Source organism: Cariama cristata, unplaced genomic scaffold, assembly GCF_000690535.1.
Source record: "Cariama cristata isolate BGI_N322 unplaced genomic scaffold, ASM69053v1 scaffold14126, whole genome shotgun sequence".
Lineage (NCBI taxonomy): Eukaryota > Metazoa > Chordata > Aves > Cariamiformes > Cariamidae > Cariama > Cariama cristata.
Window position 1 is genome coordinate 1 of NW_009622762.1, and position 23,737 is coordinate 23,737.

The 23,737-nt window shown below is 38.8% G+C and overlaps 1 protein-coding gene across 1 annotated transcript in view; it reads right to left on the minus strand.

Annotated features, from left to right (window-relative positions):
* Position 1: 1 nt before the first annotated feature.
* INO80 (INO80 complex subunit) overlaps positions 2–23,737 on the minus strand; it is a 58,729-nt gene continuing 34,993 nt past the window's right edge. Inside the window, 12 exon segments of the mRNA XM_009702474.1 lie at positions 2–1,362; positions 1,965–2,020; positions 2,022–2,169; positions 2,973–3,132; positions 4,229–4,384; positions 5,233–5,321; positions 5,878–5,980; positions 7,337–7,495; positions 9,154–9,226; positions 12,149–12,243; positions 16,944–17,071; positions 22,978–23,203. Coding sequence (XP_009700776.1) covers positions 1,145–1,362; positions 1,965–2,020; positions 2,022–2,169; positions 2,973–3,132; positions 4,229–4,384; positions 5,233–5,321; positions 5,878–5,980; positions 7,337–7,495; positions 9,154–9,226; positions 12,149–12,243; positions 16,944–17,071; positions 22,978–23,203 — 1,611 coding nt within the window. The 3' untranslated portion in view covers positions 2–1,144.

Genomic DNA, 23,737 nt, shown 5'->3' on the forward strand with positions numbered 1-23,737 from the left:
TAGTACCCGCACACCGCAGTGAACTCAACCAAGTTGGTATGTGTGATGGTCACAAAGACGAAGGGAAATCACACTGGAAGAACAGTCAATGGATGGCTGGGATACGAGACAATTTTTTTCCCAGGATTTGGCTGGAAGGGGGAATGGCACAGCTCACTCGCTCTCTCTCAGGACTGTTTTTCGTTGCTCCCCTCGCAGCATTGTAAGCTGCAGAACCAAGTTCTGCTACGGCACAGTGAGAGGAGCAGCAGCAAACTCTTCCTCAGCACTTCAGCCTTCCCTCCTCTTGAGATTTGTACAGAGCCTTATTTTGTTTCTAAGCTTTTAGGAGTTCTGCACACCTCAAAAGTGAGAGAAATCATTCTGAACACAGCGAGTGTTTGTGCTGATGAGAACTCTGAAATGCAAACCAAACCACTAGCTTACGGTTTCACCCACTGTGTGAAGCAGAGGCAGTGCTGCTGCTCTCACTAGGCCTGCCAGAGCGCTCTCTATTCCGCGGCTCTGAACCTCGTCCCAACAAATGATGCTGAAAAGAGTCCATTCCCTGGAAACCACCTAAGACACCTTCCTTTGCATTTCAAATCTTTAAAGAACCCAGAGGCCCACGCTAGAAGAATTCAAGATTTTTTCTGATCACACATTATCTTCAGCTTAGCCCCTAATCACCCCCGCACGTACACTGACCAGCTGCCAGTACGGAAATGTCTTGGGACTCTACAGGATACTCCTGGGGTTCAGATACTGATTTCACAGGATAAAACTAATGCTAGGTTCCACCTCAAGCTACAAGAGAGAAAGTATATTGGTGTGACTTCAAGCACACACAGCTGCAGGATATTGCATGGAGTAGCTGGATGCTTTCTTGGGAATCTTTGTCAGATGCGTCAATAAAACACAAGCTGACACTCTCCCAGTTACCCCAGACTCCCCTCCTTCCTTCTCGCAGTGTCTGCAAAGATAGTTTTTTGGAATACACATAATCAAAGTGCTCACATAAACCACCCACTCCCATTGTGCTTTGATTTTCTTTTCACACACGTGACGGACAGCAACAAGGCATTTGTTTGCATGCCTTCAACTGGCAGGGTGGTCTACTCTGAAAGCCAACGCAGTTCAGACAAGCTTTGGAGGTTCAAAATGACTACCGACCACCTGAGGTGTGGGCACCTTTGCTTTGCTTCCGAATTGGAGTTTCTGATATGAGACTGCTGGTCAGGTTTAAGCTTTTGGGGGTCCCACAAACACTGTTTCCTTTGCTCAAAGGGGAGCTCAAGGCAGAAGAGGCGTTTGAAGGTCCAAAATCTACAAGTCCAGAAGGCCGAATAATTGCTGGTTGTAGAGGGCTACTTGCAGACATGCCTAGCAATAGAAAAGAGAATCAAATTCCATGTAAGTATATTATTCCACTTGTGGCTCTTCAACAACAAACAATATACTAACAATCAGTCCTAAGACCACCCTGTATTCATGATTTACGAGAGTTTAATGAAGAGGGATCTCCTTAAGATACAAAACATGTTGCAATTATACCCTGAGATACCTTCAGCTGGTGTAAAGCTGAAGCTCCATCACTTTCACTTTAGAAGGTTTTGCAACTTAATGCTGTAACTTCAACATGACAGCAATGCAGGAAAGCCACAGCCATACCCATGGGGTAAACAACACTATCCAATTTGTCTGGACATCAAAATAAGAAACAAGAGGAAAAATATTTGGTATGAGATAATTCAAAGGGCAGACAAAACTTCTGCAGGACTAGCCTCTCAAGGTCACCTGCGGTGAAACTGGCTATCCTCTCACACCACTACCATATCACACTGGATCTCAGAAATTAATGGACAAGCAATACCAACAATACAACCCTTTTTATCTATTTTTTGACAGGCTGTAAACAACAATCACCCAAACTGATGTGGTTGGTTCTGCTCTGGGTAGTCTGCTGCCCCCCGTTCCCCACATACCTTTAGAGACATTGTACCCGTACGCTGCATATGCCGCTGCAGAGGCTGGCAAAAACTGCCATTGCAGCTGCACTTCCTGCTATTGATTTCCGACTTCTGCTTTTCCCAGTGCCGCCTTTTGATCCACTGCCCGAACCTTTGGGACGACCTCGGCTTCGACCTGACTGGCCTCTCCCAGCAAGAGGTGTATCTTGCATTGAAACACCTTAACAAGAAAAGAATGTTAAAACAATCACTGCTATAGTAGTTCAGGTGACTCAAATGAATACAGCATCATAACTACCCACCATTTACATTAATACTGTTCCTATTAGCTGATACTTTTCATTTACATTAATAGTGACACTGTTAGCAAGCAGTGATCCCATGAAAAGAAATTACGTACACAAAACTTCAGTCTTTATTAACCATGTCTTATTAACTCCAACCACTTGTCATTATTATTATGAATCCAATCCACAAATAGGTGGAGGATTCTGGGTTCTGCTTCAGGATGAAGCATTTTCTTACTTGAAGGTAGATATGAAGTTTCTTCCATTTGCTGTCTCTAAAAACTCTCATCAAGAACTATGGCTCTACTTATTTCAGTGTAGAAAACTATGGTAGTTAAAAACATTCATCATTATTTAAAATTACAGCTGCTCCAATCACCCATTGGAAATAGAGAACCGATTATCAGCCCAACAGCAAACCAAAGGAACAGATTAGAGATTAATAATTCTGTGGTTGTCTGTAATTTGGTAATATGCACATAATGGAAGGAGAGCCCACAGGAACAAAAAACAAAAAGAGCAACTAACACAGAAAAGAGGAATGTGTGGTGAATGACAGACTATAAACAGATTTCCTATCAAATCAGAAGTAATTTCTCAATGAAAAGGAATTTTTTTCCCCGAAATCTTGCCAACCACGCATATATTCTGGTTAAAATGCAGAAAATGTATCCCCTAACCATACAAAGTCAAGGTGTAACAAACTTTAGTAGTAAGTCAAGGCAAGAGTACTGACCATTCACGGCATCTGAAACTGAGCCAGTAATGGAAGCAGGAGAGTTTGTGGCCCTTGACTGAGGTGCTGAAGAAGCTGGATCATCCACAATCACAAGCATATCACTACTACTCTCATCAGGAGGGATAGAGCCCATATGTAATTCACTGCTGATGGATATCTAAATGTGACAGAGAACAAAACTGTTAGCTTCTCAGATTAGGACGGGGAAGGGTACAAAAATAAGATGATCTTTAAAAGACATACAATCACAAGTAATTGATTGGTATTTCCTTCTGTTCTCTCTCATTTTCTCTATGTGAGACTAGCAGCATGATACATAATCTGCGTAATCACACCACACCCTCTATTTACATGCTGAGCAGCAGTATGGACCTCCAGGAGCTACTTAATTTCAATTCATGAAAATACATGTGAAATTAAAAAGCAGGAGACTAATGGGCTCAGCAGACATTTAAGAAAACTGCTGTTCAACTGTGCATGTTCAACCGCAAGAGAGAATACCATTCTTAATGTAACTACTACTGCTAATAAAAATCTTGGTCAATAAGGGAACAACCCAACACAAGATCTTAATCAACACAGTATAGAACATAATATATTTGCTGCCAAAACCAGTTCGCAATTCTTTACAAAAAGATGAAGGAAAATAAGATGTGTGCCACTGAGAATTTACAATTTAAATCCCAGAGAAAAAACCCACACTAATTCAGAATCAGAAGCAAGGAAGGAAGCAGAGAAGGAAACATAGATGAGACTAGCGAGGAGTACTTACAAAGAAATGGAATGTCAAGGAGCTATTTGAGAGGTAATGTTTGGTTCAGGAGCAGAAGGAGACTGTTCTTGCTATGGAAGGTATTGGTATGGGAGAAGGCACACGGTTATAAATGTGAGCATGACAAAGAGAAGAAAGTAGGAAGAAAGTAAGTGGGACTGAAGGAAGGAATGGAAAAATTTCAGGGGCTGAAAGGGAGGAGAGTCAGGGCATGAACTTGATGTAAGAAAAGGGAAGTAGAGAACGAACGAAGCAGGGAATAATGGAATGTCAAATAACATGAGGAGCTGTAAGGCAGCTTATTAGCAGCTGTTATGTTTTCAATAAATTATTTTCATTTCCGTGGTTCACCTTTAAGATGCCTCACTTCCCCAAGTACTTGAAGTTCTATACTAGCTAAAGTAACAGAAAACAAGAAACGTACAGCGTGTTAAGACCACAATTGAAATAGTATACAGTTTAAAGCAGCAGTGAGTCTTACCTCACTGAAAGGGCTGGGCATGGCAGAGTCTACACTAATGAAGGAGTCATCACCATCAGCAGACAGGTTGGAGTTATCAGCTGAGGGAACAAATGGGATCACAAGGTTCATGCCCTCTTTCTTTCTCTTCCCATCCAATTCATCTTCCTTCTTCTTCTGAAATAGATAAAACAATACCAGGAATGAAAAAGACGGTAAAACGGAAGATAGATAATAAGCAATCCAAAATCTCAACATCTAATGCAGTATTATAACTCAAGGAATGCCACATCCAGAATTTCCTAAAACAAGTTTCAGAAGGGCACATTAACATATCCCTTAAAGGCTCCTTCTTTAGATTTAAGTAGGGTTTGTTTTTTTTTTCTTCCTAAAATAGCTGGATTGATGGAGAATTACTCTTACAGAATTACTTTGACATCCATTACCTTTTGGAGTGAGCTTGCTTTACCATTACACAAAATTCCAATTAATTAACGCAAAGCCTCCCTGTCTCAAAAATTCAGAATTTTCATAAACTAGTTTTAATGATCTTTTAAATAAACTGATCTTCCCTTGTTCCACAGAAGCCACATAGCTATATGGGTTTTATCTGGTTTTGGTGCTTCATTTACATTCCCTTTTTGTCCTTGCAGAACAAAATCTTGATTAAGTCACCATTTTATATGCCATAGAACGATCAGTTCATCATTTTGTTTTTTCAAGCATGAGTCCTCAAATTGTTGTCTGTAGACTACTGGTGATCAACAGTGTTGTTTGGGTACACAGTACTTCCTTATTTTTCAAGTTGCTAATGATTAAAATACAGATAACTATGCATTACGTATGTTGTAATATCCTTCTTCTGTGTAAGGAAGTGCCACAGATTGATGTTCAATAGTGAAGGGAAGAAGGCTTTACTCCTTAGACTGCTTTTGCATAGACAATGCTTCCACACCACGTAATAGTGAGCCTGAAGCTCTTCTGGCTCTATGACTGACACAGGCAACCTCTTTGCATCAAAGTACCTTTTCAGCATATTTTTCCCTTTTACGTTTACGTTCCTTCACACGATTTGTTTCTTCTTGCTGTCGCTTCTCTTCTTGACGCTGACGCACTGTCGGAAAAGAAATACAAAGCTGTCACCACTAGAAAGGTATTCCGCATCCTTTTGTGAATCTTACAAGAAATTCTAGTTCTAGCAACTGTGAAGAAAAGTCAGCTGTATTAAAACTAACACACATTGAAAATATTAATATATTAAAATTCCAAATTACTAAAAAGTCTTAGAGTGAAATTCAAGCAACATAAAAGCATACACCTCTAATACAGCTTCAAAAGTATGATGAAATACAGCATTTTTACTAATACTTTTCTTGTCGTGACCTACATAAATCTTGTCAAAGCTCTGTCATTCAGGAACAACGTAATGATCCTGAACGAGTGCCAATAAAAACTTTATCACATCGTCATGTCTCTCTTGCACAACTTCATCTTTCAGCCCAGCAGTGATATGAAACCAGCTTGTACTAACAAGAGTTGGCAATACAAAAAGAGCCAGGAAACAGAAGCTGTTATCAGCAATACATGTGTTTGTAGAGATAAAAACACAGATTTCATAAGCTAATGAAGTGGAAGATGAGGGAAAATGTTGCAACATGAATTTCACATACATTTCTTTTCTAGTTCCTCATCATCCAGCAAAAGGCTGACCACCTCTTTTGGCTTCAAGGTGTCAGGTTTGAAATTGCCACCTGAAATCACCATTCGTTGGATCTAGAAGGAAAAAAACAACAAGAGATAAAACAAGGAAAAATTACTCGAAGCAGTCATGAATCCTCAGCTCACTACCCTTCACTGAAAGCCAGCCATAAAAAGATGCCAGTGCATCTGTGTAAGTCAGAATTGACTCAACTTCTCTATCATATCGAAGTTAGTGACAAAATTTCAGGAAGATTTATTAACAGTATAATTAAAAGTATAAAATATGAGAAGCAACCAAGCTAGAAAGCAAAAAATTGCCATCTTTTTTGCAAAGCTACACTTCTTCTAAAGCACCATGTAATAAACAACAAATGACAATGGTATTAATATACTGCTGAACAAAAAGAAAAAAATACAGCGGTACTCCTGTCAGGTATAAATTACCAGTCCAATTTTTCAAGCAATCTGCACAGAGGATCATGCAGATCACATTCTTAAAGGGTACAACATTTTAAGTCCCCTTGACTGAAAATTAACTCTCCATATTGAGTCAGCATCTCAGTTTATGCAATTCACTCAATCTCTATTACTGCACCTATATGAAAAAAAAAAAACACACCACCAACAAAGAAGAGTTGTAAAGTTAGCAAAAGAGAACAAGCTTTAGCATAAGCCAATTTTGATGATTTGGATCACCTGCAAAAAGACTAGATTTCATTTTCAGGTTGCTATCATGTGACTGTAGTGCAGCATCCTAGAGAAAACGGGTAAGTTTCAACAAGGGAAACATGAATACATTCAGCTGGAGATGCTTCAGTTACTGCAGCACCATGATCAGCATCTAATTAAGACAAAAGCTAAAAGAAACCCCAAGTACAAAAAATACCTGAATGTTGTATATAGTATACCTGCTGCTACCAAAGAAAGTGGATCTGCTTCATTTTTTCTTGCCAATAAAGTGTCATGAGGTTTAAAGTTTAATACACTTACTGCGTGATGCTGCAGGACACTGAGCTCTTCTGTCAACCCTCACACCTCAATTTTCACTTGATTACCTTCCAAATTTCTTTTTGAAAAAAAAAATTCAGCTGTGGTATAACAGTATGACATGAGAGGAACTAGTAGCCCTGACACAGCAAATACAGAAGCTCTAGTCTTAAAGAAGCCCGAGTTGTCTCACTGCATCATAAGAAACAGTTTTCATGAAGTCACATTGTAAATAATTAGCTTCTTCCTAGTTCATATAATGCAGCTGTAATGCTGTTGCGTTAGGGACACAGACTTGTTTATATGAAAAAAGACATTCCCTTTTGGCTTCTCTTCTGTCTTCCTGCAGACACTTTTTCTTTACTGTTTCTCTTTCTTTACTCATTTTGATATGTGTTTTTTGATACCGTTTCTTGTTCCAGATGATTTCTTTATTCCTACCTCACTCTTTTCCTTAGCCCGTTGTAAGATGCGCTCTTCAATGGTGCCTTTACATATCAACCGGTACACAGTGACCTGTTTTGTTTGACCCAGCCTGTGTGCCCGGTCCATAGCTTGCTGGTCTACTGTTGGGTTCCAATCACTGTCATAGAAAATTACCTGCAAAAGAACACCAGAACAGAAAGGATTAAATAAAACCATACATTTAGAGCACCTGGTGATTGAACAAACAAGAATCCAACATACTGATAAAAACAAAAGTTCTGCTATACACCCCACAGAATTGCCGCTGCACTGCCAGCTGTATTAACACAGCTTTGCCCAGTCCTATGAAGTCTTTTCCATTGCATTTCAGATGAATTCAAACTGATTGACACTGTGAATGTTTCAGCTTCTACAGAATGTCTTTAATATCTTCTTCAACAAATCTGCTTTGGAGGCACAAAATTCCTAAGTTTGTCACTACATTAAATGACCGTCATGTAATTAATTATAGGCCAGCCACATCATGAACCCATTTTGATGTTACTTACCTTAAGAAAAAGCCCATTAAATTAGAATTTCACACAAAAAGTAATACTCCATTTTTTTTTTCTTTCAAACCCGGATAAAGTGTAGTCTAGTCTAACACTTCTAGTGCTTTTATTATAAAAAACTGAAATGCCACATTACATTCTTACTGCCCTATCATTCCAACAGTACTTTATGCACAGTAAGCATACAAAACAAAAACATTTACAAAAATTTAGATAGCAAAGTATTCAGAAAGTTACAAAAACACAGAACTAAAAATGCTCATGGCAAGGAGCCTGCAGGAACATGCCTGTGCATCCATCTATTTTTTCTGTTGAAGCCACTTTAATTGAGAGAACTTTTCAACCCTGAAAATCTTGCAGATACTTGCTTTCTTCTGATTTCTTGTAAGAGACAGCAAGATTTGATGGAGTACTTTAACAAAAAAAAAAAAGAATTACGTAATATATTTTGACTCAGAGGTCTTTGGTTTTGTGTGTCTTGGGGTGAAATCTGCATGCACACAAGGTACTAGGTTGGAAGCACAAGAATAGCTGTTATTGAAAAGATGACTGGTTCATGTAGGTCAGTATTCCTTCCCTAGTGACTACTGGCAGCTGCTCCAGAATGCAAATCCTTGCGATTCACCCTAAATCAGTATGTCTTTACACCTTGGGTGAGTAGGGGAGGAGAAATTTATCCTTCCTGAGTAGCTGATATTCAACTACAAATGACTTTGAACTTTTAGGGGCATTGTTTCATTCTTCTGTGCACAGAATACAGGGTAACCGATACCTGTTCCACTGATTCCTTTGCAACTGAACATTAAGAGCTGACAGTCATACGTGAAATAGCGTTCACTGTATCAAAATGTCATTTGCATTTGTAGACCCCTTCAGTCATCCAACTCCTTTCTAGACTCTGGTACTAAAGTATGTGAGGAGAAGGAAGGCATTTCCAACCGCAACCAAAAACTGTGTACCAAGTGTCCAATATTCTACAACTTTATCATCAAGATAATACTACATTGTAAATATGAGCAAAGTAAACAAGGTTTGCAATTGCATGAGGTGAATGGCAGTACTAAAAAATACTGATCAGCATGACCAAGAGTGTCAACTTTCACAGAAGAAGACCAATTTTCCTACATAAACTGTGAGGCTGGGAGGCAGGAATTGAGCAGCTTGGGAAAATTGATGGTTGGAAGCATATGAGGCAAGAAAAGCAAAGAAATATTTATACTGAAAATGAAACACCAGTAAGCCAATTTTTTATTCTGTATTACTTTACCAAACTTCACCTACCGTATCTGCAGCTGTAAGGTTAATGCCCAAGCCTCCAGCTCTCGTGCTTAACAGGAACACAAAAATATCATTCCTGCAGAGGAAAGAGATTAAAAACCCTTTATTTTGCACATGATGAACAAGAAATAACCACAGAAGTAAATTTTTTGACCCATATAAAGTGATCAGGGCTATTTCTATTCCTTGAACACTTCAGAACATTTTGTGCTGTTCATTCATGGTCAAGCAAAGAACCATATGAATGAGTCAGAGAAGTTAATCTACAAATCAGGACTGTTGGAACACACAAACATTCAATTTGCAATAGCACTTTATTAATCTCTATCAAAACAAAGCAGGGTTTATTTATCTTGCCCACACTGGAAATTAAGATTTCATACGGACAAAGAACAATTTATTGTTTCACAGAACTGACCAATGTTAAAAAAATCTTGCCTTAACAATGCTCAATTGATAAAGAAAGAAAAATAAATGTTGAAATGTGTGGATACAAGTTTTGTTCTAAATTCGGTGCTTTGAACAGAACAAACAAGGAGACAGGTCTATATGTAGTATGACCAAGTACTGAGGAAACCTCAAGTGGTAACAGTGAAATCAGGATTTCGCTATGGTTGTGAACCTCACTAGTGCCACTGGGGGGTCAGCAGTATTTAAAAGTGTTTAACACCATATGGATCTGTGAACAGGTTGATGCAAACAAAGTAGATAGTACTTGTAAGGACTCCGAAGATGTTGACAAACTGTATTTCAACAGTGACAGAGCAAGGCTCTGCTTAAGACAGGACGCTCTGCAATGCCACATCCTTTTGGTACCACACTGCTCATACACTAGTGCATGTGAAACTAGTAAAAAGCACCACAAACTCTTCCAACATTTTCTTCTTGACTAACTATGTGTAGGCAGTCTGTCCTTGGAAGTCCACTCATCAAATCTAAAGGGTCTTTGTTGTCCTTCCTGGAGGAAGCGTGGGTATATTGCAGGTTATTACACATATGCTAGTACAACTCAACAAATGTAAAAAACGAAGGGGTTTGGAATCCATATCCTTGAAGGTCAAGTAGAACTGACTAGTCTCAGGACTCAAACTTCAAGACATTGACAAGTACCTAGCAAGGTTGTATCATAAAAACCAGACTCTCAAAGAACCCGTTCTGGTCGAAGGTAAGATTTCCCCCTGCCCCACCGAAGAAATCGCCAATAGACAACAGAAATAATTATGAAAACTATGAATTAACACACACCAAAAAAGCACCAAGGATTTTAAAATCAGAAATTGAAGGTTTCTGGCAGTTCAAACTCTAAGAATACAAAAATCCACCCTAAGCTATGGACAGCTGGGAGGAAATGAAGCTGAGCTGTCAATCTCTAGACTTTATCCTGCAGATACAAAGCCAAAGGAGTCAGCAAGTGCCTGTTCACAATGTAGGTAATCCTTGGCCAGGAAATCTTTTCACTCTCGTAACAATAGTGGAATGCGCATATAGACAGTCACCTGAACATCCAGCTGTGAAATGCTTCTGGAAATGCCATATCGGAAGCAAAGAAAGTGGATAGTGCCACAGACTACAGCAACAAATTATCATTCCATAGCTATGTATCTTCAGCACCCTGTTAGGATACCCTCCAGGACAGTTTAGTCTCTGTCAGGCTATTTTCCCTGGAAATATTTCTCATAAGTAAATCATGTATAAGAGGAACTCAACTAACATTTTAATAGGAATTCTTGTTTAGACTGGCTGACATATTTCAAAGAGATTTCCAAAAAACTTTTCTTCAGTTCTTCTATTCATTAATAAAAACAAATTCTGTTCATTAATAAAAATAAATTTCTTCACTTCTTTTGATTAAAGGACCTTACACAGGAAGAAGAGTCAGGATTCCAGCAGGACATCATAACCTGCAAGGAACCTGTTTCTGACACCTGGAAACAGGCAGAAGGGCACTCCATGGTCCTCCCACTTACTTCAAGTATTTGGCACATGTTCTTTTCAAGTTTTATTGCTCTGAGGAGTTCACTAGAAGACTCATAATTGCAACACAGTCCTTCAGGTCTTCAAGCTTCATGAACCAGTGGGCTGAAAGGCTGTATATGGCTTCCCCTCCTATCTTCAGCTATGATACCTCGGGACCATTAACGCAAGGACTATTCTCTAGTCTAGAATGTTGCTTTCACCCCGCAATAAACATCAATCTATGAACCTAACTCCTCTGAAAAAGAAAAGTGACGTTCTTACAAGCTCACATCAACATCCAGGAAGGATAACCTTACTGTGAACTACCATACCAAAGTGACATCGTATCAAGCCATATCCCATGATTAGAAGAAAACTTAATAATCATAAATTCAATCATTATAAATAATGCACCGTAATGAAGACAAAGTTATACTAAAATATATTAACTAATTATAAGATGATTACATACTCTTATTTCCTGATATGATCGTAAAAATTGCAAGAATCCATTTTGGTTTACTGAACGAAAAGGGTTAGCATATCTTGCTATCTAATAAAATCCCCACTTTATCACTTGTATATTAGTTTAAGGTTCCCTAATAAAACATGCTTACATCATTTATTTTGCAGAAAACTTGGTCACTTTCAAGGCTCTAGCATATGCAAGATTTTCAATCTCATCTTCATGGTGTCAATTGTCAGAGCATATAACCACCACCAAACATTTGATGCCTTTCTACTGAGCTTCCTTATAAGCAACAGCATATTTGGAATGGCAAGAAGCGCTATAGCTGGGTACACTAAAATTGCTTCCAGTACTGTTTCACAGATGACAAATTCCTAAATAGAACTGGGTTCAATAGCAACATCAGTGACTCCTGGTCAGTAAACCACCTAGAAACTGCTTCAGATAAATGAAGTCCATTTGATACCAGGAAAGATAATTTAAATGCAAATTTCATTTATTTCCATTACATCTTATACCAACTCTCTCAAGTACACAAAATTTAGTGCAGAAACACCTTATAAAATATATTACCTGTTCTGAAAATCTGCTACCATGTCCCTTCGTTCAGAAATCTTTGAAGAACCATCCAATCTCATGTAGGTGTGTTTCCTATAAACCATGTATTCCTGTAAAGAACACACACCAGAAAAATAGTTGTTCTTGAAACCATTCAATCTTGATTTTACTCAATCATAAGTCAGATTTTACATTTCATACAAGAGATAAATGATGGTATCAGTTCAGAGTTGGGGATGCATTTGCTGCACTGCAGACAATGTTACGGTACATGCCTTTTTCTATAAATAAATAGGTAAATAAAATCACTAAAATAGGAAGTTTGTTTTCATAGTCTAAATTTTTACTAAATCCTGAGCTTTCACTGTGTAAGCAAACCTTTCCTAACAAACCAACTGTGTCTGCTCCCTGTCGATTTTAAATCATCTGACTAGTGGTTTTAAAAACCTGGTACTGTACAGTACCGTCTATCCAGGCTTTATCTCGTTAGTAAAAAACCTGTGAATCTCACCGTGCACAAGAACACTTTGAACATTACATTGGTGTGTCAGCCCACAGCTCATGCCAAGCAGCAGAACAGAAACCACTCCTTCTGACACAAATCAAATGGCATCAACCAGCAACGCTGTAGGCAAAGGCTTTTTTGAATGAGAGACATCTTTCATGCTCTAAGGTACTCAGCATCTTTTTGGTATCTGTGCAACTATCAATAAAATCTGAAATACACAGAAAGCCCTTCAGGTTATACAGATATCCATAGTGTTTCTCTGGAAAGATACCCTCTGGTATTTTAACAATGTGATCCTTGGCTGAGGAGATGCAACTCCTACCGGTTACATTCGTTAGATTTAACCCTACTGGTGCATGTGTCTTTTTGAGATGCTGTGACTGCAAATGAAGACAGAAAGGAACAGATGGTGCTTTAGCAGCAAGAACTATTGGATTCATCTTGCTCCAAGCTGCAGTGTTCAGCAGATACAGAACTGATGTGCTGTGAGAAGACATGGCAGTGCTTCCACCCTAATGAACCTTCTGACAGTACCATGCTCAGTTCTCCTTTTCACCTATCCTTCAGGGCTCCTACTCCTTTTTTGTTCTGCTTCACTACTGCAGAAAAATGAAAGAGTTGCCATGCTACAAGGAACCTGGAAAAAAGACTGCTGTAGTGGAAAGAAGCTTCCATGTATGGCAGATGAAAGAGAAAAAACAGGTAAATAAAAATTAAAAATGTGGAAATGGTCAAAGTCACATTTGGTCTACTGCTATAAAACAGGGCTCATGGCTATTCAGATTTCTGGAGTACAATAGAAATTTAAAGCAGAGAACAGCTACTTCACCACACAGACACTTGAGCCCTAATCTACTATTGATTTATTCCATTTCTATGATGGATTTCTATCACCAACTAAAACCCAAGAGATACAGCTGTCAATTAGGTACTATGTGACCTTTGCTCCAGATTTGATCAATCCTTTTTCTATTATTAGAAGGGCCTTTTCCTTCCATTTTTTTGTTACTGTCTTTATTTGCCTTTATGATGACTCAACCTTTCAATATCTTGATTTAGTCTGCCCTCATCTCACTATTAACCATCTCTTTATTAGTGTCTTCTAAACAAACTTCACCACAAATAGAAAACAACAACTTTCATTCCATCAGGTGCATTTATTATCCTTATCCTAAACCTTAGACATTTCCACTAAAGCACAAATTACAAAAGAATAAGCTATTCTACACCTGTAATACTGGCAATCATGGGCTGTTTCCCCCCACCTCACAAACTAGCTCCATACATTAGCCTTTAGCTAATTGTCTAACAGGTTCTGGTCTGCCTGCATCCACCTTCCTTTGATCAGGGAAGATACTTCACAGTAGTTTAACAGTATCCATATGAAACATCCTTTTTTGTGAACTGTTTTTATCCATTAGTTTTCCAAATTTTAAAAGCACTCTTAATTCAGAAAAAAACCCCACCGAAACTATTGCAACGTATACTACACTTGTCAGCAGTTTAGTGCTTTGATCACTCCCAGAAATGGCATGCTTTTAGCCAAAAAAAAAAAAAGGGGGGTGGGGTGGGGAAGGGGAAAAAAAGAGAGAGCACTCTGATGGCAAAGAAATTATTTTAGTGTAATATATCTGGTCTGGTCTCTACTGTAATTGTGGAAGGCAGCTGATGATTGCTCATTTTTCTAGTTCTCACAAGTTGTGCGTTGGGGTGGGGGAAGTCTCATGCGGAGGCTTTAATCTCATATAGAGATCCTTATACCAGACCTGCTTGAAAAAATCTACCTGCCAATCCTGTTTAGTGTAAGGGGTCACCAAGCCACCAAAAGTATCCATCTACGAAAAATAATGAAAGTGGCCCTGGCAACAGAGTACCTATATAGGAAACGAACAACACACAATGACTAGAGCAGTAGGAACGCAGTGCTGCTACAGTCAGTGCTCCTCTGGGCTTCAACACTGATACTTTCTCAAAAACTATAAAATGTTTTCCCTTCCTGTTATTCCATAGTCCAAATTGAGTACTCTTACGTTTTAACACAATCAATAAATTTTTGGTAGAATATAACTAAGACATTTTACTTCATGCAGGATATAATTTGGCCCCTCATCACATGAATGCGATTCCCACTGAAATCATGGACAACTATTCTTCCATACAGGAGAAAGCAATCACATCGAGAAAAACAAACGTGACAGTCTTAAAAAGTATGAAATACACATCTGCAAGAAATAACAGTACTGAAATTATACTTTATCCCCTTCTGTTGAAAGAAAATAATTTTCCTTTTTGTATTTATATCTGCCATTTTATAATGGTTGAATTAAGCAGCAGTTCTTCAGCTGAAGCTAAATCAAACAAACATGGGTTTATAACTTTGTAAACAATGCATTATGTGCTCTCTGCCCTCATTAGATTAGGTTAGTATCACATCATAGCAATCACATTGACACATTCAAAATACTATTAAAAGAAATAGAACATCTTATGTTCTTTCACATTCAAGTAGGCAGAGGGGATGTATTTTGATATCTCAAGTCAGGGAAAAAATAAGGATCTACTGCTACACGACTTTTGCAAGGAATTTCTTACAAACTGAGTCCTTACTCGATTTTTAGCTTGCTTAACTCCAGTTTCTGTTACATAAGCAGGGAGAAAGAAAAACAGAGAACTTGGTAGGTGGCTTATTTGGGTAATATAGCCCAACAAGTAAAATTGAGCATTTAGGAGGTGGAATAGCAAAATGGTGTGCTCCAAAGCCTTTAAAATGGAATGCTAACAGGAAAGCCAGAAGCATTAAACACTCAGCTTTATGAGCGTCATGGTGTAATGCAGCGTGTCAACAAACCTGCACCATGTCCAATGTTTGCCAAAAAGAGAGGCATACAAAGCAAAGCTGGGCAGAGAGCCAAAATACAGAATTGCAACCATGCAAGTTCTGTTTTTCCTCACAGCAGCAGAAACAAAATTCAGCTTGTGATTTGTTATTGAACTATTAACTGATGACCTTAAAATGCACTCCTGCTCATACAGGACTCATGATTTATGCAGCTATTGATTCAGGCTTCTCACTTTTTCTCTTCATTTTATTGTGGAGAAGACAGCATCTCACATCAAACACTGCTGACTGACCCCACGTACACCTAGGACTAATGGCTGAAGGATCACAGGATCTTGATGTTTTAGCAGTACTGTAATTATACTGCCAAATCCAAATATTATCCCACCTACTATGTATCCACAGACAGAAAATTTTATCAGGATTGCCTCTTTGAAAATAACACACATCAAGTCTCCTGTTTTCTCACTCAGAATTATCAATAATCATAAAAGTTATTACTACTAAGCCTTCACTGATAAGGGACAGAAGCATTGTGACACAAGATATTCCTTTTCTCAGATCCAGTAGAAAACTCAAAACTCTGCTGTCTTCAACAGAAGCCCAGAGAAATAAAAGTATTTCTTCTGAGCATTGTAAGTATTACCAAAAGGAAGTTAAATTAATAGTTCTCCTACTAATGTCTCTTCAGACTAGCTCTTTGGTGGCATGGTTGCTAATCAAATACTGATTTTTTAATATTTTTTTTTTTCTGAGGTAGATTGACCGTATTTAAATAACAAGGAATGACTTAATTCCTAATTTCTTTCCTATTGTATATACCAGAAAACTTCCTATTATTAATGTCTACCGAACTTCTGCACAGGAACAAGATGATAGAGAGAAACAGTAAAAGTCTGAAATTACAAGCAACATAAACAATGAAAAATTAATCACTGTTCTCCCTCTTCCTTCCAATAAAAGGACACACGGACATCAAATGAAAATAGAAGTAAGCAGCTCAAAACCAGCAAAAGAGGATAACTAAGCCATGCAATCCCTCGCCACAGGGCAGTGCAAATGACAAAAACTTAACAGAGACTCAAGATGCAACTAAACAATTTCAGGGAAGAAGAATCCATTTAGGATTACTGAATATACAGAAGGCATATCTGGCTCAGAAAGCCCTTGAGCTGCAAACTGCTGGACACTGAGAGACTAATTGTGAGGTACCACTACTCTTGTACATTTTCCTCATGCCGCCTGCTGTTGTACACTTGTGGAAGCATAACACTAGGCTGGACCTTAGCTCTAACTTTGTATGGCAGCTGTTATATTCTCACACTAATGCATTTACTGGCTATTCTTCAGTATAGTAATTTAACGTCAGGTTTGCTGCATCCAAATTATAGCATTTTCTCCAAAACATTGTTGCTAAATCTGCATCTTCAGAATTTGTCTTCTGTAGGCTATAGCTCTCCTACCTCCAGTAGGTCAATCATCCGTGTCATCTGGGAGTAGATGAGAACTCTGTGTCCTTGTGATTTCAGCCGTGTCAGCAGAAGATCAAGAGCATGAAGTTTTCCACTGTCAGTGATTAGACTCTCTTTGTCTGAAAAGAAATGGAAGAACAGCAGGTAACTAATAAAGCCAAAACAGCTACATGCAACAAGTTAACTTTCAAGTTTTCCTAGCATTTCACTGCATTACAATCCCTAAAGTAATGAGCTGTGATAGAAGGAACTGCAACATCTATTCTGTTTGACACTTAAAATCACACTGCTAACAATAACTTTTATTTCATAGAATCATAGAATCATAGAATCATTATGGTTGGAAGAGACCTCAAAGATCATCAAGTCCAACCGTATACCTGATGCCACCCTGTCCACTAAACCATGTCTTGAAGTGCCACATCTAAACGTTTTTTGAACACCTCCAGGGACGATGACTCCACCACCTCCCTGGGGAGCCTGTTCCAATGCCTAACAACTCTAACAGTGAAGAAGTTCTTTTGCTGGGACAGGAGCATATAAATATACCCACATGGCAAAATCTCATCACAGATTGATCTCCTTATCAGTGTGGACTCCATCCTTTTTTGGACAGCCATTTCCCTCACCTAAGGATTCATTCTGACCAGATCAACAACCACAACATGCTCTGACAGTTGAAGAAATTTTTCTCCACTTCACACATTAAAATGCTGTCCTCTGGACATTTGCTGCTACCTGCTGCTGAGCTTTAGACTTACCCTCCACAGATCTAGTTTCAAGATCAAACCCCTCACCAACACAAAAAGTGAAGAACAGTTCTCTAGGTCACTGTAAAATAACAGCCCTTTCACAGCACTGCCTTAACTTTTCTTTTTCTTCCCTGTCCTCTGCTTTTTGGGTTTGTTTTTGGTTGGTTTTTTTTTGTTTAAGACACATTTCCAGATGGCAACCTTTTAAGTCACTTCAGATTTTATACTTCATGTCGTCTCTATTTCAGCACTGCTCATGAAGTATTTTTCAGGAAGGAGATTTTCCTGTTTGTACGCTCTGTACATAAACTTCAGTAAACAATACGTTACTGTTGAAAGAGGATGAAGAGAAATTTTCTTCCAAAAAATTATCTGTTGGAAAGGCCACTGATAATTCTTCATTCTTTGGGATGTCTGAATTTAGGTTTACAGCCAAAATGGAAAGTTGACAACTGCAGATGGTTCAGGCTAGTACAGAATCCAAATATTTTCGACGTCTAGCAGGTAATATTCTCTAACATCTAGTAGGTAACACTTCTGAACACTTCTTGTTGCACAAATGAATTAACTCATGGGTCGAAGAAAATCCAGTTTTTTGTAAGGCAGTTAACTGTCTTGCACAATATCCTCTTTACAAAAAAAAGTAAATACAAAAATTCACTAATTCATCAGAGCACCATGCATTTTAATATAGCTAAAACCAAACTCGTACTAGTGGAACAGAGGAGTACAGATCACATAACAGAGCTCCTAAAAAGAACTTATGATCACAGAAGGCAACGCAGTCCACGAGTACCCAAGTGCAGTAATGTGGCACAGAGGGCTAAGTCCGATTCTTGCCTGTACAGCCAGGGGTTTGCTGAGAAAAGCAGGAATGAAGTTGTTGTTCTATCCTTAATTCAAAAGATCGTTTTGAAATAACAAGCCGAGGTTTAGTACGCCTTTCAGAGAGGTTGTAAAAACCAGAAAGTGTTCAGGAAAAATCTCCCAAGGTTTCAGTGTGTTAAAAAACTTTTCCTGCAGTGAAAGAGTTCAGAAACTTGATCCATTTCAATTTTTCAAAGAGCAACTGGCACTACCCAAGGTTCTTTTAGACAAAGGTTTTTAACAACAGAAGGGAACTTTATACTAGCAGAGAAAGGCACAGTACTCAGTGACTTGTTAGAACTGTAAAAAAATAGGCACACTTCCTTCTTATCCTTCCAATAGTGAGGAAAAACTAGTCAGCAACACTTTTATCCAGAAACATGATGGACTCTTTATCACTTTAGTATTTCAATCAAGATCTCTTTCAAAAATATCATTTAGCTTAAATATAAGTAATGGGCTTGATGCTGGAATTAGTGGAATATACATTAGGACATCAGAAGATGCAGTCAACAGTCTTCCTTTCTGAAACTAAAAAAATTGTGAGTTGTCAATATTGCTTAAAATCACTAAGCTTTCTGTTTCCGCTGAATGCTCTCTCCTTTGATAAGTTTAGAGCCATGCTCCTACAATTCACTAGCTAAGAATCCAAGATAAGAGAGCGAGCTCTGCTCTTTCTTGCTTGTCCGCCTATCTAGACAGTCACTGTTTTTCTCCAATTTTGATGGTGATCTTGTTGCTTTGCCAAGAGCAAGTGCCACATCATTGCTTGAATCGTTAGCAACTACCTTAGGGAATCCCTCAACTAGAAAGCCAAGGAGATACTGTAAGGAAAACTCAAGACCACAGCTCAGGCTGGCATTTGTTCCAAGTGCAACATAATGTATAATGACACAACCATCTCCAGAACTTGGTCTCAATTACATACAAATAGTTCATAGTTTCATGCAGTCTTCTAAGGAAAATGAAACTTTGAACTTAGGCAATTAAGTAAAAATGGAAATGATTTACGGTTATTTGGTTTTAAAATTCATCTGGGTAAGTCAAAAACTCTGCACAGTAGCAATGTTTACTCTTTATACAAAATGTTGTTCTTTCCTTTAAATCCATATAGTCATGACATTCTGCTTTTATTCTAATCGGTCAGCTTGCTATTTCAGAATGAATTAAATCGAGTGAAGCAACATGAAAAGTCTAGATATACAGGACAAACTAATATGATTATTAGCCAAAAGCCATCTGACTGGAAGGAAACTGAAAGAACAAACAAGGTCTGTTCAAAAGTCAGTCTTGACTGGCTCAGATTAACATATTAGCAAGTTTCCAAAAGCAAAATGCTACTGTATTTTTCACACAGGCATGACCAGGTAGAATTAAGTTTTGGTAACTGGAAATGATGCGTGTCCTTTGCTGCTGGCTCGTTAGGTTTCCACTGTGCAAGCTGCTATTTTTAAATAGCAATAAAATGCAAATTACAAGTAAAGAACTTATTTGCAGATGGTCTTACAGTCTGAAAAGTTAGCAACTTGCTAACAGCTCATAATTTGTCCAATATCTCAGCACTAGAGCAGACTGCACTGGTGAAAAAGTTTTGGGGTTTTTTTAGGAAAGCAAAACAGAATTAACAAAAAAAGATTTATCATCTTTGGAAGAGAAAACCACTTGACTTTAACCTGGCATCTGTAAGCACGCCGTCTTGATACCATTGCGTTTTCCAAGATCAAACACTTTTCCATGCTTAAAGCCTGCCACCTAGTGCTTCAAAGGACAAATTCTGGAAAGCAGTAACAGAAAATGTACTACTTTATTCATGACATCTTCAGAAAACACCACAATCATTCAAAAGGGGGGGGGGTGGGGGAAGTGTCTCCCACCTCTAGTTTCTCTCACTTCCATTTCTCATTCCCTTTCACCTTGGGAGAAGAAAAAGGTTTCTTTTTAAAATGGGATTTCCAAAATTTGCAAATCTATATTTTTTCCATTTTTAATGATCAGTAAAAACTTCCGATGACAATGTCTTTGGATATTTTATCTTACTGGTTTTTTTAATAGCATCAAAGGAACTTTTAAAATTTTAAGCCAGTTAGAAGACAGAGGTCCTGGACAGCATGTCAAAAAACTCTCCCTAGGACACAATTTTTGGGTTCTTCAGCACTGTATGAAATAAACAAGAAAAGAGAACCAGACCAAAAAGAAAATAACTGTCAAATATCATTGTATGGCTTTCAGTTTGGAAAAAAAGTCCCTGCCTCCAGCCACACAGGGATATGGACATAAATTATCTACAAGGGGATACAGTGGGATCCTATGCCCTGGGAAGAAGAGTTACAAATGATTATGACTCAAAATAACCCTTGTCATGAGCTCTGGCCGATGACTGTAGCTGGGCTCACCGCTCTCTGGAGAATGAGAAAAAGTGCCTCTGGACATGCAAAAAACAGAGGAAAGAGAGATAAAGTCTGGGTTCCAGTTGACACCCCTGGTTCCCCTCCCGACAGTCTGCACGGCACAATGGGGTCAGTGAGGAGCTAGCTGGCTCTCACAGTAAACAGCCAGTGAGGCCGGTGCTTTTTATCGATGCTAAAAGGACTCAGACACTTCCGGCCATTTAATCCAGGACCATTTTTCTTTCAAAGAACAGGAAAAGCCTCAAGAGATTCCCACAGTGATCGCAGCTGAGTCTGCTGCCAGGGCACTGGGAACGTCACGTCTGGGAGAGGATAGACCAGGGTTAGGAGAGAGAGGTATCTCCTTTTCTTCTGGTCACCTATTTACCGCAGACCTTCACACCTACTGTTCCATTTGACACTTGCTAGACTTCAGCCTTGTAAATGGCTCCTTCAGCACATCAGTCACTTTCTGTAATGCACTGTGCCTGCTCCTGCGCATATAAACACAGCTGTCCTGTTGTGGTATGTGCCCTCTCCTCTTAGAATAAGTTTAGGTTTGAACGTTACTTTCTACCTAGTTAAAATACAGCTGTACGAAACTATTTTTTTTAATCCGCTTTTAGCTCCAACACCTCCTAAATTAAGCCAGCTTTATATAACACACTCATCCCAACCACCTTCTCAACCAAATTATTTGTTGCGCTTTGGCAACAATTTGCCTAACCTCGTATCTATTCATTCGCTCCTGTAAGCTTCTTGTACCCCATCTTTATTCCTCTACAAATTTTTGATGATGACGAAGTCATCAGCTTAAAATGGAAGTCTTTTCAAGAGAATGCAGCCCTCTCTCTACTCTACATTGGTTAGTTTTCTTCATTTCTCTATCCATGTCTTCTACCTTAATTTATCCCTTCACCATTTCCCTCCTTTCTGCTACAGTGATTCTGTTTCCAAATAACTGATAAACAATTCAATGAATTCCTGAAGAACCTATAAAATCATCAGCTGTCAATTGAACATTACACTAGTGCAAGCTCATGAAAAATGGTTTCTCCATTACATAGGTAGAAACATGCATGTGCTTCAAATGACTCCAAGTACTTATGAGGTACCTTTTGAAACCGGACTGTAGCAAGCAAAAGGCCATTTTCCTTTTACTGTACTAACTTCCCCTGCCAAACATCCTTGACCCAAAAGGGTCTGGGAATAACTTAGCATCTGGCAGTGTAAGCTGTTTTTCCTCTTGGCTATCTCTCAGATCTCTAGTACTTTCTGCAGAACTCTGCTCACTGCTCAGGACCATCTTCCGACAGCTAGAGTGTGTCCAGCCCATGGAAGTCACTGCAGTATTGGCAATCAAATTCTAGCAAATTTAGATTACTTTAGTCTAACTCTACAAAAAAGTGAAGTGCATTTACTTTACTACAACACTGTTACCTTTTCCCCACTTTAACAGGAAACACGAATAAATCTTTATTCCAACTGAAATTCAGTAAATCCCTCATGCCTTATTTTCCAGGCCAATTTCCTCTGAATTTGGTCCCCAAACACATCTTTCTCATTGTAGACTGCTACACGTAATTTTATCTTTTCACTAGGAAGACCAAGGATCATTTGGGTCAATACGAAGGTCTTCCAACACACTAGGAGGCAAGGTACAACTGTTACTTTTCCTGCAATCTTCCTATCTCGAACCTCAAAATAGTATTTGGTTATAAGAGAAGACTGTACTTCTATAAGCAAATCCACCTCTTTACAGTCATTTGGAGGGCTGACACGCTAAGAGAGGTTTTTAAGCATTAGAAAAGTTTGCATTAGACTTTTTCAGTATGCACCAACAGCATTACTCCAGACAGAGGATGTGAAATCACAAGGTATTTTAAGATACAAGGGTTAACTTTCACTTAGGAGGAAATACAAACACACAACCACTCCCACCCTCTCAAAAAGCCCATAACCAAAGGGCAGATGTCCTTATTTCTCTCATCTCTATTCCATGACAGCCTCCAGACTTACCTGGTATCCTGATAAAAGACCAGCCATTCTGAGGCCTGATCCCTAACAGCCCTCCTGGATACTCTGGGAAGAACCGGGAGGATTGCTTCAGCCAGTCAGCTGCTAGCTCAGGGGCTCCATTGAGTACACACTGCTTTGCTTCAAGACTTCCTCCTTCCTTTAGTGCCCTGCGCTCGTATTCTGCACTTCGGTCATTGCAGTAGAACTCCAGTGGCACAGCTGTTACCTACAAGTAAAACAATAATCAGCATTTTTGTTCAGATTTCCCCTCATCCCCAAATCCCCAGTTTAGGTACCTTCCCAGAGGATCAAATTGTAAAAGCCAAATCGTTACTGACATGTACAAATGGAAAACGATCTTAGGCTGGGCTTAAAATAACCAAAGGTGCAACATCTCCCCACGTCACAAAAAAAGCCCTGTGAACGACCATGCACGGATTACTCGCCTTTTCATAAACAATGCCTTGTGCCAACTGCTACGCAACTGATAGCAAAGCTGAGAGTAAAAGAATAATATCCTTGCTGCACCTCTCATTTTGCCTAGATTTTTTCTTTTTTAATTTTGCCCTTCACAAGCAAGCATTTAGCTAGCAGAGATGAGATTTACGTATCATCCTTAACAGAAATTCATGGAATAATCTAAAATTAGGAAGATACATAAATTAGAAAGGAAAAAAAAAAAGAACAGGAAAACAGCCCTGCTTTGGAACAGCACGTTTCTTGGGCTTGCCAGCTGATCTGAACAGAAGTGGGCCACAGA